Source organism: Pan troglodytes, chromosome 12, assembly GCF_028858775.2.
Source record: "Pan troglodytes isolate AG18354 chromosome 12, NHGRI_mPanTro3-v2.0_pri, whole genome shotgun sequence".
NCBI classification, from domain to species: domain Eukaryota; kingdom Metazoa; phylum Chordata; class Mammalia; order Primates; family Hominidae; genus Pan; species Pan troglodytes.
Window position 1 is genome coordinate 97100573 of NC_072410.2, and position 17922 is coordinate 97118494.

A 17922-nucleotide genomic window follows, 5' to 3' on the forward strand; every position below is an offset into this window, starting at 1 on the left:
GCGTGATCTTGGCTCACTGCAACCTCCGCCTCCCAGGTTCAAGCGATTCTCCTGCCTCAGCCTCCTGAGTAGCCGGGATTATAGGCACACGTCACCACTCCTGGCTAATTTTTGTATTTTTAGTAGAGACAGGGTTTCACCATGTTGGTCAGGCTAGTCTCCAACTCCTGACCTCGTGATACCGCCCGCCTCAGCCTCCTAAAGTGCTGAGCTGGGATTACACGCGTGAGCCACTGCGCCCAGCCTGAAATCAGCTTTTTTAGTGAGTGATAGCTCCTTCTGGTTTGCTTGATTTATTAATAATGGAGAGAGATGTGTTGAAATCTCCTATCCAAATGGTGGGTTTGTCCAGTTCTCCCTGTTCTTTTAGTTTTTATTTCACATGTTTTGAAGTTACTTTATATTGGATGTTTTCGTGTTTAAAATCTTTCTGATGGATTGAATATTTATTTACCTTATCGATCATCAAGTCTTTTTACTAAAAGTGTCTTTCATTCGATGTTAATAAATGTATACCAGCTCCCCTATGGTTAGTTTTTGCCTGGTGTGTAACTTCATTTCTGTGTCCTTGTGCTTTACATAATCTCTCTCTAAATAGCATATAACTAGCTGAAATTTCTTTGTTTTGGTTTCAACCCAATGACAGGCTCCCATTTGATGAGTTTTATTTATTTACATTTACTGTGTTTGTTAATATTTGGACTTGTTTCTCAGTCATAGTTTTTTATCCTATGGCTATGTTTCTTGTTTCCTTCTTATTCTTCTTTTTTTTTTTTTTTCCGAGAAAGAGTCTCGCTCTGTCACCCAGGCTGGAGTGCAGTGGTGCGATCTCGGGTCACTGCAACCTCTGCCTCCCAGGTTCAAGTGATTCTTCTGCCTCAGCCTCCTGAGTAGCTGGGATTGCAGGGACCCGCCACCACGCCCGGCTGATTTTTTACTTTTAGTAGAAATGGGGTTTCACCGTGTTGGCCAGGCTGGTCCTGAGCTCCTGCCCTCAAGTGGTTCACCTGCCTTGGCCTCCCAAAGTGCTGGGATTACAGGCATGGGCCACGACTCCCAGCCTCTTTCTTACTCTTCTTTTAAACTTCTGAAAAGGTTTTTTGGCTTTACTGATTTTTTTTTTTTTTTTTTTTGGTGTGTTCATATTAATTCTCTTGTAGCCTTTTTTTTCTCTCTACTGAGTTTGGTATGCACTCAATTTCTCTTTTAGTGGTTAGTGATTCCTTAAATGGTACCACACTTCTAAAAAATTGATATATCATAGTTCTATATATTTTTTAGTTACATGTGATATGTCTTTAATTCTTAAAAGTAACCATCTTGATTTTCCTCCAGAACAGTGGAAATACAACAATTCAGTGCTAATCTTTTCTATCTGGACTTAAATAAATATTATTGTCTTTTTTTTGTATTTTGTTTTTAACCTCACAAATCAGACACTAGAATACTATTATTTTATATAAATAATGTGGACATATATTTATCTACATGTTTACCTTTCTGTATTGTATTTCAACCCATTCTGCAATGATTTTCTTTCCTGAAGTACAATAAGAACTGTATTTATATCAGGTTTCTGAGTAGTGAACGCCTTCAGTTTTTGTTTATAAATGTCCTTTCATGTTCATTTTTGAAGGATAGTTTGGTGGACATGCCTTTATAGATTAGTGGTTATTTTCTGTCAGCATTTTACAGATATTATCTATCTTATTCCAAATTTCATTTTAAGAAGTTTACTGCTGTTCTTTCATTCCTTTTTTTTTTTGAGACGGAGTCTGGCTCTGTTGCCCAGGCTGGAGTGCAGTGGTGCGATCTCGGCTCACTGCAAGCTCTGCCTCCCAGGTTCACGCCATTCTCCTGCCTCAGCCTCCCGAGTAGCTGGGATAACAGCCGTGCACCACCAAGCCCGGCTGATTTTTCTATTTTTAGTAGAGACGATGTTTCACCGTGTTAACCAGGATGGTCTCGATCTCCTGACCTTGTGATCTGCCTGCCTCGGCCTCCCAGAGTGCTGCGATTACAGGCATGAGCCACCTTGCCCAGCCTCTTTCATTCCTTTTTATGTGATCGTTCCCTTCCTCGTGGATGCTTTCAAGCTATTCTCTTTGTCTTTGATAAACACTCTTACTATGCTGGGTCTATGCGTGGATTTCTTTCTGTCCTCTTTGGAATACGTTCCACTTCTAGAGCTTTAGTTTTGTAGTTTTCATCAGTTGCTGCAAATGTACAGCTGTCAGTTCTTTGAATATTGCCTTTTTTCCATTCTCATCATTTTCTCATTCTTGATCTTCAGTCAGGTATTTGTTAGACCCTCATTCTGTCATTTATGTTTTTGCTAAACCTCTAAAAATATTTTATCTTCTCTCTCATATTCTGAGAGTATAAATTGGGTAAATTGAGGGTAAATTGTTTGGCTATATAGTGTAGACCCTCTTTAATATTGTGAAACTACTGTTTAATCGATTTCATCAATTTTTATTCTACATTTCTAGATGTCCCATTTTCTTAAGTCTATTAATTCCTAATTATTTTGTCCTTATTTTTGTAATTACATTCTTTATTTCCTTAAACATTTTGTACATAGCAATTCTGTATTCTGTATATCTGATAGCTTCAGTACTTCTAGGTCTCCATCTGTTATTTCTAGTTTCTAATGATTCTCTCTTGTAGTGGCATAACTTCTCATTTGTTGGCTAATCTTTCTGAAGTAGTAATGCCAGATTTTAATTTGTAGGAATCCAGTGGGATTAATTTGAGGGAAATCCTTTGTTTTTGTTTATGCTTCCGCCAGGAGGCAGAGGGTGTACCCACATCAAAGATTGTATAGCTTTGTGAAAGCAATTCAAAATGTAGAATTTCTGGATCCTGTAGTTTTATGTATATTAACATTTTGCTAGATATTGTTAGATTTTCTAAGATTATGCTGATTCAGCCCCATCAGCAGCGTTTGAAAGTGCTTTTTGCTTTTTCCCCCTGCATAGTCCCATTACCATATTACAATATTTTGCCATTTTCATGGACAAATATGTTCAGTGGTTTAATTTGCATTTTTAAAAATATTAATATTTTAGCATCTACTTAAGGTTAGTGGACTGAATTACCTTTTAATTTCCTTTGCTCATTTTTCTCTTGGTGGTATTTGTCTTTTTCTTATTGATGTGTAATTGCTGTTTTCATATGAAGAAGAGCAACCTTTTGTCATGGCTTCCAAATATTTTTTCCAGGTTGGTCTTATATATATATATAAATTTTTATTTACATTTTAATCCTTTGTGTACTCAGTTTTTTTAAAGATTGTAACCTTCTGGTTGTGGACAGATTTCTTGAAACTGCTAGGCTATTAAATCATAATATTTTTAGCCAATGTAAATTAAAATCAGTGAAAAAAAATGTCATGAGAAGAGGCAAAGGAAGTCAGTATGATTTGTAGATTTGGGTTTTCTTTCTTAGACATTCTTCGTATCATTTATCATAAACTTTCTCAGTTTTTTGGGGGAAATAATCTAGTCTCAAACATAAAATGCAGTTTTAGTATGGTAGAAGACCCATTTTTACAGACTTTATTCTATTTATGCAGAGAAGGTAGATACATTGTATTCTTTTATCCTCTATAAATGAACAAAACTTGTTTTGTTAGTCTTAGAAGAAAATTCTAAGATCTTAAGTGTTACCTTCTTCGTAGTGTGATATTTAAATGCTTACAATTGTGGATTTTTTATACTGCACAGAAAGCTACAGTTTATATAGAAACAGGACTTGCGAGGGAAGCCCAAACGATTCTTCTCTGTTTTTGTAGGACAAATGAAAAGAACTAAATGTGCTGACATTGACGTTGAGACACCGGACTCCATTCTGGTTAATACAAATCTGCGAGCACTGATCAACAAGCACACATTTTCAGTCCTTCCTGGAGATTGCCAGCAACGACTGCTTTTACTACTCCCAGAGGTAGATCGACAGGTGCGTCATTGAACTCCTTAAGATTTTAAAAATAGCTGTTTATGTATACTTGTAAAGTGGTATTAATGGTACTAAGTGAGAAGTAAGAATATTTTTACATAAGTTTCTCAATAGGCGGGTTTTTTAAGGCTTAGGGAAAAAAAATTCTCCTACCAGAATTTCAAGATGACAGAATTATTTTGACTGTATTAGGATGCAGACATCCATAGAATGAAGGTGAGGAGGAGGCCAGACATGGTGGCTCACACCTGTAATCCCAGCACTTTGGGTAGCCAAGGAGGGCAGATCACCTGAGGTCAGGAGTTCAAGACCAGCCTGGCCAACATGGCAAAACCCTGTCTCTACTAAAAATACAAAAATTAGCCAGGCGTGGTGGTGGGTGCCTGTAATCCCAGCTACTTGGGAGGCTGAGCCAGGAGAATTACTTGAACCTGGGAGGCAGAGATTGCAGTGAGCCAAGATAGTGCCACTGGACACCAGCCTGAGTGACAGAGTGAAACTCCATCTCAAAAAAAAAAAAAAAAAGAATACATAAACTTCAGGAGGAAGAGTTGTCTTGGTCCAGTATCAACAGGATGTGGGCCAGTGCTTCAGTGGAGTGGGAAATGTCAGGAATAAGCCAAAAACATGGGTCCAGATAAATAAATAGATCTGGAAAGGCAATACAACATGGTATGAACAGTGGTGGACTTGGGAATTTTGCAGTTTGCATTCTTTTGTTACATTTTTCTAAGAGAAACATTTATTACTTTCATAGTAAAGAACTTAAAACCCAATGTAAATTATACTTAAAAAAAAAAAACAAAAGTAGCAAAAAGAAATGCCAAAGGTTTGGCAAGCGTCAAGGCAGGGACCAGAGAGCTTTAGTGATTTACCTTGGTCAGGAATAAAGAAAAGGTCTGAGACTTTGGCTTTCATCAAGGAAAACAGTGTACCCAGTCACTCCCCCTTCTGATCTTCTGTTTCCTCCCTCTGTAAAAGGAAGATAGAACAATTACAATTTTTTAAGCTTTCTTCACTTCTGAGATTTTTAAAAATCTCAACTGTGTTCTAAGTAATGTGATAGGTCTCCCCAACCCCTAACTTTTAAGAATGTTTATTAAAATGATGAGAGGGAGATGTTTTCCTTAGTTTACACAGTAAAAGAACTGGTTATACTCTCTTGTTCGTAGTAAGAGGATAACAGATAATGAGTAAGCTACAGAATTCATTATTAGCTAATTGACTTACTGAAATAAAACTAAATCTAATTCTGAAAATCATCTTTCTACTAGACTGCATTGATATCAATTTCATAGTGTTGTGAATCAGAACATGTCAAAGGAGTTCAGAGTCCATTGTCCAGAGAGCCCAAATAAATGAGGTATTCTTACAGCAGTGAGGACAAAGAAGTAAAACCAGTCCTTCTTGGTAACTGCTCTCCCTACATAACTCTTGGAGAAATTATAGCTTTGAGGATGCCAGTTCTTGGTTAGAACAAGTTAGGAGACTGAAGTTTCAGCAGTTTTAAGAGAACCTCTTGGAGATTGCTCTCATCTTTTTTTTGTTAAAGACTCAGGGTTGTTAGGCTGGGAATACTAGTACAGGATGTAACTGAGGGCCTGTTTATGGAATTCTAATGCTGGTTCCTCAGAACTATCTTTTGACTAATGTTCTTTATCAAGTTCTAAATCTGGAGGATTGCCACATACAATTTTAGAATTAAAAGGGATCTTAGAGGTTATCTAGTTCATTTTCCCATAGAGTGCAATCCTGGGGGGTATTCTTTTTTTTTTTTTTTTTTTTTTTTTTGGAGATGGAGTCTCCCTCTGTCGCCTGAGCTGGAGTGCATTGGCTCGATCTCGGCTCACTGCAACCTCCGCCTCCTGGGTTGAAGGAATTCTCCTGCCTCAGCCTCCCGAGTGGCTGGGATTACAGGCATGTGCCACCATGCCCGGCTAGTTTTTGTGTGTGTGTGTGTGTTTTCTTTTTCTTTCTTTCTTTTTTTTTTTTTTTTGTATTTTTAGTAGAGACGGGGTTTCACCATGTTAGCCAGGGTGCTTTCGATCTCCTGACCTCGTGATCCACCTGCCTCGGCCTCCCAAAGTGCTGGGATTACAGATGTGAGCCACCGTGCCCAGCCCCAGGGTATTCTTAATAGGAGGTTACTTGGCTAGTCTTTTTCAGTTGTTAACATGGTTGGAGCCCACAGTAATCTGAGTAACATTGTCCTTATGTGTAGAGAATATAGAATTTCGATTAAGTGGAATACAAACTACTGTCAGATGAAATTTAGAGTGTTTAAAGAATGAAAAGTTGGAAGCCATATTTGACTGTGTGGAGTATCCAGCAATGAGTAGAAAAATATTTAGACCAGAGAAAAACATAGGTTTGGATCAAAACCCTCTCCTTCAATATATTTGAAGGCCCATGATATGGAAGAGGTATACTTTGTTATACAGAAAGCAGATTTGGGGTTTAAAAAGCTTTTTCACAGTTGGAGGATTAAACTGCAGAATAGATTGGCTTATAGTGGAGTAACTTGCTTATCACTGTAATACTCAAGTAGAGACTGGATAAACTGCTCTTATAGGAACACCATTACCCTCGTACCAGTTCTCTAGAGTATGAATCAGCAGTCAGCAAACTACAGCCCACTAGGCAATTTCCAGCTGACTGCCTAATTAATAAAGTTTTGTTGGCTTAAAGCCACTCCTGTTAGTTTTCGTATTGTCCGTAACTACTTTTGTGCTACAGTGGCAGAGTTGAGTAGCTGAAATCAAGCCATATGGCCTGCAAAGTTAAAGTATTTGTGGTCTAGCCCTTTACAGAAAGTTTACCAATTTCTGCTGTAGAGCCAGGGGGAAATGATGTCGACCCACATACATTTGGAAAGTAAAGTGGGTTAAGAAGTGTTCCTCAATCTCAAGGATGTCCAAATCATTTTCTTAATTTTCTTCAAAAAACTGTTTTTGACTTAAAATTTACATTTAGATTTTTAGTCCATCCTTCTTTTTTTTTTTTTTTTTTTTTTTTTTTGGTCATTATCTGAATCTGAGATTCAGCTTTATTTTCTACTGGGTGGATAGCCAGTTGTTCCAGCACTATATGTGTGGTTCTGTGAGTAGATTTTTAATTATTAGGGAATGGATGTGAATGGAGAGAAAGGAGTGAGGAGAGGTAAACAGGAAAGCAATGTTTTAGAACAAAGTGATATTACATTAAATAACAGTTGGATAAGCACATAGTATGAGATAGTTATATTTCTATTAAAATAAATATATATACATTCTTTTATAAAATGACAGGAAAGTCAAATACCACGTGATACCTTTCACTTTCTTTGTAAGCTTTCCTTGGCTTATTCTTTGACCCAGGTTGGTCCAGATGGTTTAATGAAGTTAAATGGCTCAGCCCTTAACAATGAATTCTTCACTTCAGCAGCCCAAGGCTGGAAGGAAAGACTCTCAGAAGGTAAGTGCTCTACTTAATGTGTCTCCCAGGTGGTGTGTGCACTCGGAGCACCTCTCTTCCTCATCAGGTAATTACGCAGTTTTGGAAGGTAAAGGACAGGATGTTTCCATAGGATAGAATTAACTATCATGTGTGGAACACGTTGTTAGACTTTTATCTAGAGCCTATGTTACCAGGTTAACACCAGATGGAATCTAGCAATATGTTTCTTTAATGATATAAAGCTTCCAGGAAATTAAAAAATACAGATTTTTGGGCCCTGCTCCTAAAGATTCTGATTCAGCAATTCTACATTAATGCCTAGGAATTGAAATTGTATTAGGCTCTCTAATAAAAGTATAGAATTAGTCACTTTATGGTGCTCTGCATCCCAGTTTGGTAAGCAGTGAGATAATCTGTTTATTACTGCCTAGCCTCAATAAAACTAACAGTAAAAGCAATCAGTGAGAGCTTTTTAAAAGATCACTTCATTAAGGTATATTTCATATAATATAAAATTCAGCCATTTGAAATGGACAGTTAATTGGCAGTCAGAACATTGTAGTAAGTATGGATCATGACCAAGAATTACTGACTGTGATCACTGGTCTGCCATGTGTGCCATGCTTCTAGTGACTGATTGTGTGTGGGCACTGCATATAGTATCTGTCAGTACTAGCAGTTCTTCACCTCTACAGCTGAAAAACACCTGTGGTGTTTTTAAAAATACTGATGTGCAAACACCAGTGTCAGTGATTTTGTTTTTATTGCTCTGGGTTAGTGTCAGAGCTTTATTGATTTTGTTTGTTTGTTTCAAAGTTTTCCCAAACGATTCTAATATGCAGACATAAGTAAAACCACTGGCTGAATTATTTTTATTACATCTGTTTTTCAGTATACATGGAATAAAAAATAGCACTTGAAAAGTCGTATACCAAAGAATAGCCTAAAACAAGTGTGAGAGACTTTAAAATATATACATTTGTAAGGAACGCATTAGGAATGCTATTCATTGTTTATTTTCTGTCAGATTCCTACCAGTTAAAGTGAACAGCTAATATATAATCTAGATTGTTTCTTGAAATTGTTGACTTTTCCCATCCTCTTCTTGTAGAAGAAATTCTATGTAGAAGGGATCTGTTGCTCTGATTACTTTGGTCCTTTCTCTTTCCTACAGATATTTTTGGGCAGAGACCCCCCCCCCGCTTTTTTTTTTCTCAGAAAGATTAAAACATACCAGTTCTACCGGTACCTTTCTTTAAGAATAAATTGGTAAAGGATTTACTTCCTCAGCCCCCACTTTTTTGTAACTAGGTACTGTCAGCAATGATACTGCGATTATTATTATCAGTGTTACTTTTCTTTTTAACATGCAAGCAAGTGACTGCTGTACCTATAGTCATGTGATCATATTTTATGAACAACAACTTGGAACACTGTATATATGTGAACAGAGTCCAGTACATTTTATTCCTCATTTTCAGATACACAGTAGACTCAATAGCAGGAGTTCTGGGTTGGATTCTGACAGCCAAATCTCTCTTTTCCCAATCGTTTGCCCACGACTGTGATGTCCACGGTCCTCTAACACTTTTCCTCTCCTTCTTCTCACCCCCAGGAGGTCTTAAACTTCAAATTCTGCCATTTCTACCTCTTATTCCTTGATGTCCTGGGTATTAGAGTACAAAAGAGAGCAGTCTATCTGAGCCACAAGTTTGAAGATGGCCTACCAAGCACATTCACTGTTCTCTGCTGATGGAGTGGGAAGGATTGAGGTGGTTGGTAGTATATGCAAATAAATGGCATATTCAGAGCAGCTGGGTCTTTGGCAGGTTGAGTATCTTCTTGCTAGAGCATTAGCCTGGTACAATTTGTGGAACAATTAGAAAACTGACAACTCCAGAATAACTCCCTACCTTTTTACTGGAATCTCGAATGCTAGGGCCATATCTTTTCTTTTTGCAGTTAGAGGTAAAAAGCCTAAAATTAAGTTGCCTTGGAGAAACTGATCTTTAAAATAGTAAAAATGCCCAGTGGCATAGTTTATTGAAAGCACATCACTTTTTCTTTTAGTGGAAAATAAATTGGAAGTTCTAGGTAAGAGATAAAATAAATCTGTATGGAATGTGATGCTTGGAGCGTGAGGAAGGTACCACAGGGAAGCCCAGCGAAAAGGCTTTGTCAGCCTCAGCTGAGTACTGAAAGCTACCTGGAGTGGTGTGCAAACATATTTTTATTTCACCTAATGGCATTTAGGTCCTCCTTTACAGTGAGGAGGTTTGAGGAGTTTCTGTTACTTTCACATGGTAGTATTCCAATTGCTGCCTGAGTCTTTCATGATTTATAAATAGTTACATGTTGCAAATAGCATTTTTCTATTGAATATCCTTTTTTGGGTACATTGCAGGTGAGTTTACACCTGAGATGCAGGTGAGAATTCGACAAGAGATTGAGAAGGAGAAAAAAGTGGAGCCATGGAAAGAACAATTCTTTGAAAGCTACTATGGGCAGAGGTAATATTAGGACAGGTTCTATAAACCAAATGTTAATTCCTACATATAAGTCATGTAGTGCTTTATCTCATTACCTTCTCAGAAAATCTAGGCCCCAGTTTCCTTCTGTTTTGTTTTATTTTGGTTTTTTTTGTCTCACTGATTCTTCTTTAGGAAGAAGTTTTTTTCTTATTATGAATCACGGGTTCACAGAATTAGATTACTCATTATACTTTACCCTTAAAACTGTCATTGTAGGTGAAATGGCTTGTTTAAAAACAAATTTTTTAGCTGGGCGCAGTGGCTCACGCCTATAACCCCAGCACTTTGGGAGGCTGAGGCGAACTCCTGAGGTCAGGAGTTCGAGACCAGCCTGACCAACATAGTGAAACCCCGTCTCTACTAAAAAAATACAAAATTAGTTGGGCGTGGTGGCGCATGCCTGTGATCCCAGCTACTTGGGAGGCTGAGGCAGGAGAATCGCTTGAACCTGGGAGGCGGAGGTTGTGGTGAGCCAAGATGGTGCCATTGCACTCCAGCCTGGGCAACAAGAGCAAAATTCCATCTCAAAAAAAAAAAAAAATACATTTCTAAAAAAACTTTGAATTAAGAGTCCCTTTCTTTGAAAAGATTGGTTTTTCTTCTGGTTACTTTATAAGATAGAAGAATATTGAAGTTCTTTAGTTCTTTTTTTTTTTTTTTTTTTTTTTTTGAGACAGAGTTTTACTCTTGTCACCCAGGCTGGAGTACAGTGGCGCAATCTCAGACTCACTGCAACCTCTGCCTTCTGGTTTCAAGCAGTTCTGCCTCAGCCTCCTGAGTAGCTGGGATTACAGGCGTGTACCACCACACCTGGCAAATTTTGTATTTTTAGTGGAGTTGGGGTTTCACCATGTTGGCCAGGCTGGTCTCGAACTCCTGACTTCAGGTGATCTGCCCTTCTCGGCCTCCCAAAGTGCTGGGATTACAGGTGTGAGCCACCACTCCCAGCCAGAATACTGAGGTTCTGTCCACTTTTTATAGTAGTTAATTATCCCAAAATGTAGCTATCCAGAATCACTAAGGAATCTTAGGAATTTTGTAATGTGGACTATTAGAACCAACCTGTAATTAAACAGCCTCTCCTCTGTAAAAGGCACTCTGGGAGATGTACATAGCTGAATCAAGAAATAAATTCTGTTTAAAAGAGGCTGTAGCCTAAATTAGTTTTTCCCCCCCAACAAAAGATCCAACAATGAAATTGTAATGGGACATTTAAATAGATGGTAATGGAGATGTTCTGTTTGAAATAGGATTGAACACTTGAACTCCTACTTGTTAGTCTCCCTTCCTTCCATCTGCACACCAATGGCAGCCCTTAAGGAGACCCGTAACCGCAGCTTGAAAACTAAGTTCTCCTTTTCCTTGTCTCCAAGTAGTATTTATCCATCTCCTTCACAGTCATTTAGGAAATATTCCTATTGAGATTAAGAGTTCCATAAACTGCGGCCAGTTGCAGTGGCTCACACCTGTAATCTCAGTGCTTTGGGAGGCTGAGGTGGGCGATCACTTGAGCCCAGGAATTCGAGACCAACTTGGGCAACATGGCAAAACCACATCTCTAAAAAAAAAAATACCAAAAAATTAGCTGGGTGTAGTGGTGCGTGCCTGTAGACCCAGGCTCAGGTGGAAGAATCGTTTAAACCTGGGAGGTGGAGGTTGCAGTGACCAAGATTACGCCATTGCACTCCAGCCTGGGCGACGAAGCGAGACCTTGTCTCAAAAAAAAAAAAAAAGAGTTCTATAAACTGATTTTTCTATATTTTTGGTATGAGCATTGAGCTATAGAAGTGATGTTTGGTACATTTAGACTATTATTGCAGGTAGCAGTAATTCTACAAATATTTGTTCATTCCCTCCTTTTTTTCCTCTTTTTCTTTTTTTTCAAAGACAGGGTCCCACTCTGTCCCTCAGGCTGGAGTGCAGTGGCACAATCACGGTTCACTGTAGCCTTAATCTCCCGGGCTTAGGCAGTCCTTCCACCTCAGCCTCCTGAGTAGCTGGGACTCCAGGTGCATGCCACCACACCCAGCTAATTATTGTATTTTTTGTAGGAGTGGGGTTTTGCCCTGTTGCACAGGCTGGTTTCAAACCCCTGTGCTCAAGCGACCTGCCCACCTCCCAAAGTGCTGGGATTACAGGCATGAGCCACTGTGCCTGGCCCATTCCCTCCTTCTTAAGCAGATAGAGCATTACAACAGTTCGTGGGTCTTTCTATTTTCAACTATCACTTTTTGTCAGCTTTTATAGAAAGACTGTTTTTGATTATTGCGCAGTTTTGTCCCTAGCCATTCCATCTCAGAAGCACAGTACTGACTCTTTGAAGTCACCAAAGAAGGCTCATTGATTTTACATGTTGTACAATATTCTAAAACATTAAGAAGAGTCACTAATGACCTTTACAGATTAGCCTAGCTTTTAGCCAAGCCACATTATGGATATCTCAATGGAACTATACCCTCAGAATAGCTTAGAGACACTCGATCTCAGAATTTTAGAGCTAAACCAAGTGGGATTTAAATGGGCTTTCCAAAACTCAGCTATAATTCTCAGCCTCTATAGAACATTGACAGCCAGCTGTCTCCTCAGGTCCTCTTAGATTTTTTGGGCCTGGGTTTGCACAGATATTGCAGAGAAGAGTTGATCACAATCCCAGGGTGGAAGGGTCTTGGGCTTCCTTCAGTTCCCTTGCAGGTAGTCTGTGATGCATGCGTCCAGACAATGTGGCCCCTTTATAAGCAGAAGTAGTAATAACTACTATTACTGAACTTTCATTATGTGTTAGGCAAGTACTTTATATGGATTAACTTAATTATCATAGCAACACTATGAAGTAATTAAACCTAGTGTACAATTGAAGAAACTGAAGTAAAGAAGGCTAGTCATTTACTTAATATCACACGGACGGTAGGTATCAGAGCCAGAATTTGAATCCAGGCACTCTGACTCCAGAACTTTCACTACTACTAATAGTGAAGATAATACATGAATACCTGCTGTGTCAGGGGTTCTCCTAGGCATTGTCATCTTCCATTATCTCTATTAATGAATGCTTTCACAACATGGGCTATTTTTCAACTAGAATATTTCTTTTTTCACCTTTTTAGTTCTGGCCTGAGCCTTGAAGATTCTAAGAAATTGACAGCTTCTCCCAGTGATCCCAAAGTAAAGAAAACCCCAGCTGAACAACCAAAATCCATGCCTGTGTCAGAGGCCTCTCTTATCAGAATAGTTCCAGTAGTCCCCCAGTCAGAGTGTAAAGAAGAAGCATTGCAAATGTCATCACCAGGCAGAAAAGAAGAGTGTGAAAGCCAAGGTGAAGTGCAGCCGAACTTCTCCCCATCTTCAGAGCCCCTGCTTTCCTCAGCTCTCAATACACATGAGCTTAGCAGCATTCTTCCCATCAAGTGCCCAAAGGATGAGGATCTCTTGGAGCAGAAGCCAGTCACCTCTGCTGAACAGGAATCTGAGAAGAACCATCTCACCACAGCTTCTAATTATAACAAAAGTGAAAGCCAAGAATCTTTAGTTACATCGCCAAGCAAACCCAAGAGTCCTGGGGTTGAAAAACCAATAGTGAAGCCCACAGCAGGAGCGGGTCCACAGGAGACTAATATGAAAGAACCTCTAGCAACTCTTGTTGATCAGAGCCCAGAAAGCCTCAAGAGGAAGTCTTCCCTCACCCAAGAAGAGGCCCCTGTGAGCTGGGAGAAGAGGCCACGTGTCACTGAGAATCGCCAGCACCAGCAGCCATTTCAGGTCTCACCACAGCCCTTTCTCAATAGAGGGGACAGAATCCAGGTGCGAAAAGTACCACCTCTCAAGGTAAGAGAATGGAGAGAATTAGAAAAGCAGAGATGGTCTGAACCCTATGTTTTTGGTCATACCTACTAAATTTCAAGTAAATTGTGGTAGTTCTTAATGCAGAAGCAGTTGGATATATTTGATAAATATGTAACTATGGTCTTACACAAATAAAATGATAGATGGGCATTTAGAACTGCAGTCCTACATACAGGTCTGTACTGATGTTTGCATAAGGAAGGTACCTGGGCATCTAATGTAAACCACCCCTGTGCTCACTACTCGAGCTCAGAGGCACCTGATCTCAGACTCTTAGACCAAATATAATTTAAATGGACTTCCAAAAACTTAGTTATAATTCTCAGCCTCTATAGAACATTGACAGCCAACTGTCCTACTGTCTCCTCAGGACCTCTTAGATTTTTTGGGCCAGGGTTCACGCAGATATTGCAGAGAAGAGTTGATCACAATCCCAGGGTGGAAGAGTCTTGGGCTTCCTTCGGTTCCCCTACAGGTAGTCTGTAATGCATGCTTCCAGACCATCATGAAAATTATTGACAAAATAAGAAATGTGAGACTAAGCATGAGGAGACTATTGGTGTAATCAAAGGATCCTATCTTTGTACCAAGAGCCATGGTATTTGAGTTTACTTACCCTTTTCTTGCTACCATAACTGACTTGATGTTCTGTGAATCAGGAACTACCTTTAGCTCCCTCCTGTTAAAGGAAATATGTGTAGCTGTCTTCTGCCACTACTGGTTACTTGAGGGACACTAGTAACATGGGATAGTCTTGGTAAGCTCTGCTGCTTAGCATGTGATTAACTTCCAGTTAGCCTTGTATTGCTGCATGTCAAATCTTTCAAATTCTTCTAGGTAGTATCTTTGACTGTCTTAATATACAATGCCTTTTAAAACCCAAACACATTTTTACTTCGGATCTTAAAGGTTTATTAATACTTGGGCTTGTGCTTAATATCAGCTTGCAGTTCATTCCTTTAATAAATAGTGTTTATTTTTCTTCCCAAGGAATTTAAGAGGCAACACACTGAATATTACTCATTAGGATATAAATGGAAAAATAAGACTAGTAAAAGTACTTTTTCCCCCTTTTTATTTAATTTAGGTGAACCAAAATTAGTTCTGTCAGGAAGTATTCCTTGGAAAGATTCACTTACCAGAACTTGACCCATTCTCATTGTATTTTTTTTTTTTTTAACGGAGTCTCGTTCTGTTGTCCAGGCTGGAGTGCAGTGGCACAATCTTGGCTCACTGCAGTCTCCACCTCCCAGGTTCAAGCGATTCTCCTGCCTCAGCCTCCTGAGTAGCTGGGATTACAGGCATGCACCACCATACCTGGCTAATTTTTTTATTTTATTTTTTAGTAGAGATGGGGTTTCACCATGTTGGCCAGGCTGGTCCCAAACTCCTGACCTCAAGTCATCTGCCCTCCTCTGCCTCCCAAAGTGCTGGGATTACAGGCGTGGGCCACCGTCTGTACTTCCTATTACTTTTTTATTCATTGCTTGTTTTTTACCCCCCAAGATGGAGTCTTGCTCTGTCGTCCAGGCTGGAGTGCAGTGATGCAATCTTGGCTCACTGCAGCCTCCACCTCCCGGATTCAAGGGATTCTCCTGTCTCAGCCTCCCAAGTAGCTAGGATTATAGGCGTTAAGCCACGACGCCTGGCTAATTTTTGTATGTTTACAAATAATTATTTGTAAAGGGGTCTCACCGTGTTGGCCAGGCTGGTCTTGAACTCCTGACTTCAAGATCCACCTGCCTCGGCCTCCCAAAGTGCTAGGGTTATAGGTGTGAGCCACCACGCCTGGCCAATTCATTGCTCTTTAAAATTGGTGATTTTAGCACTTACGAATCTATGGGGGTTTTTTCTTATTTTTTTTTCTACCATTAACATGCATCGCCAGAGATTCTGATTTTTGTTATAATCACTTTTACTATTCTTTCTTATAAAAATATTAGAAACTTTTCTTCAATGTCATTCACAGCTTATCTCCAATAAGAGATAAGCCTGAGAGCTGAGTAACTGTTTAGGTTTTGCTATAAATGTTGCTAAGACCCATCATTTCTATTTCCTCACCTGTAAACAGGCTGGGTTACATCATATTCTGTCTGCTTTCTGCTAGTCCAAAGGGATTACACAGAAACTTTAATCCACTGTGACCAAGTTAGTATAATTTTACTTTTTTCAGTTCTTTTCACTATGTTGCCCAGGCTGGGAGTGCAGTAGCTATTCACAGGCACAGTCAAGTACACTATGGCCTTGTTAGGTATAGAGTTACTCTCACGAGTATTCTTATGTAAAGTTGTTTGTCCCTATATAAATTCCCCTAAACACTTTTCTTGTATTTACTTTTTTAGTTTTATCTTTTTTTTTTTTTTCATTTTTTCCCCTGCAGTTTCTTTCATATGATATAAATAAGGGACAATAACTGCTTCTCTCTTACTGTAGGCAGCCTCTAAAATGCTATGTGATGAGTAAATATACTATCTAGGCTTGTTCGAATTGGATGTGAAATAGATTTAGCTCTTAGAGAGATTAAGTAGGTTTCCTGATGTAAAATATATACTCTGTGACACCTGTTATGAAGTCCCATGGCTCTAACTTCGGAATTAGAGAGAATCAGTTTTTGAGGACTACTGACCTTTTGAGAAATGAGTATTGCAAATAATGAAAAATGTTTAGTGACTTTATTATTCTTAATTTAAGAACATTAAGAAAAATGGCATGCATTTTCTTAGGGTTTAGTGGGTTAATTTTTTTTTAATTAAATGCTTTAGAACATCTTAACAGTTATTTGCTCCTTTAAACTCAACCAGTTACTAGAAGAGTCCACATCTTGTTGCATTATTAGTAACTCTAATAGCTTTCAAAGTATTGTTCAGGACAGAAGGCAGATTTGTTTCAGACATGATGATTTTATGGTATGAAAACCATTGGTTTCAGCCAGGCGCGGTGGCTCACGCCTGTAATCCCAGCACTTTGGGAGGCCGAGGTGGGTGGATCACTTGAAGTCAGGAGTTCGAGACCATCCTGGCCAACATGGTGAAACCCCATCTCTACTAAAAATACAAAAAAATTAGCTGGGCATGGTGGCAGGCACCTGTAATCCCAGCTACTCTGGAGGCTGAGCCACAAGAATCACTTGAACCCAGGAGGCAGAGGTTACAGTGAGCTGAGATTCTGCAACTGCACTCCAGCCTGGGTGACAGAGTGAGACTGTCTCAAAAAAAAAAAAAGAAGGAAATCAATGGTTTCAAACCTGATAGACATCAGAATCTCACAAGTAGCTTTTTAGAAACTTTTTTTTTTTTTTTTTTTGAGCTGGAGGCTCCCTCTGGAGTCACCGTGTTGGCCAGGCTTTTTCAGTCTGGGTGCTGTGGCTCATGCCTGTAATCCCAGCACTTTGGGAGGCCGAGGCAGGTGTATCACAAGAGGTCAGGAGTTCAAGACTAGCCTAGCCAACATGGTGAAACCCCATCTCTACTAAAAATACAAAAGTTAGCCAGACGTGGTGACCGACACCTGTAATCCCAGCTACTCGGGTGGCAGAGGCACAAGAATCACTTGAACCCAGGAGACTGAGGTTGCAGTGAGCCGAGATCACACCACTACACTCCAGCCTGGGAGACAGAGCAAGACCCTATCTAAAAAAAAAAAAAAAAAAAAAAAAAAGACTTCCTAGGGTCTTGGGGGTTCTGATTTGTAATTTTTTGGGATAGGACCCAGAGCATATATATTTTAAAATTGTGCAAGTAAATATAATACCAGCCAGAGATGAGAATGGCTGGCAAACATTATGTACATACTCCTTTATGTGTATGGGCATGGTGGGGGCTCCTATAGATCACACATTGTCTTCCTTCCAGTGCTATCTAGAAGCCTGTGTAATTTGAGATAATCCAGCCCAAGTGTGTGTGTGTGTGTGTGTGTGGAACAGAGAAGAGCAAATATTTTCCCCTGGACCTTGGTAGTAAAGCTAAGAACTAAAAGACAGTAGTGGTATGGGTGGCTGGCTTGCTTGCTTTTCTCTTCTTTCTCAAACATAAATACACTTTTTAAAAATGCAAATACCATAGAAAACTTTGTATCATAATAAGCACTTGTAATAGTGGCATTAGGAGGGAGTTGAGATAGGAAAAGAGGTGTGGGGATTTGGGGTGAGAGTGGAAGC

At 39.4% G+C, this 17922-nt stretch overlaps 1 protein-coding gene across 2 annotated transcripts in view; it reads left to right on the plus strand.

Moving 5' to 3' along the window:
• Positions 1 to 17922, plus strand: part of ASXL2 (ASXL transcriptional regulator 2) — a 146556-nt gene that overhangs the window by 117717 nt on the left and 10917 nt on the right. For both annotated transcript variants that reach the window (XM_054677738.2, XM_016948191.4), the window contains 4 exons: positions 3797 to 3960; positions 7317 to 7413; positions 9800 to 9905; positions 13031 to 13748. In XM_054677738.2, the coding sequence (XP_054533713.1) occupies positions 3797 to 3960; positions 7317 to 7413; positions 9800 to 9905; positions 13031 to 13748 (1085 nt within the window). The remainder of the gene's footprint in view (positions 1 to 3796; positions 3961 to 7316; positions 7414 to 9799; positions 9906 to 13030; positions 13749 to 17922) is intronic.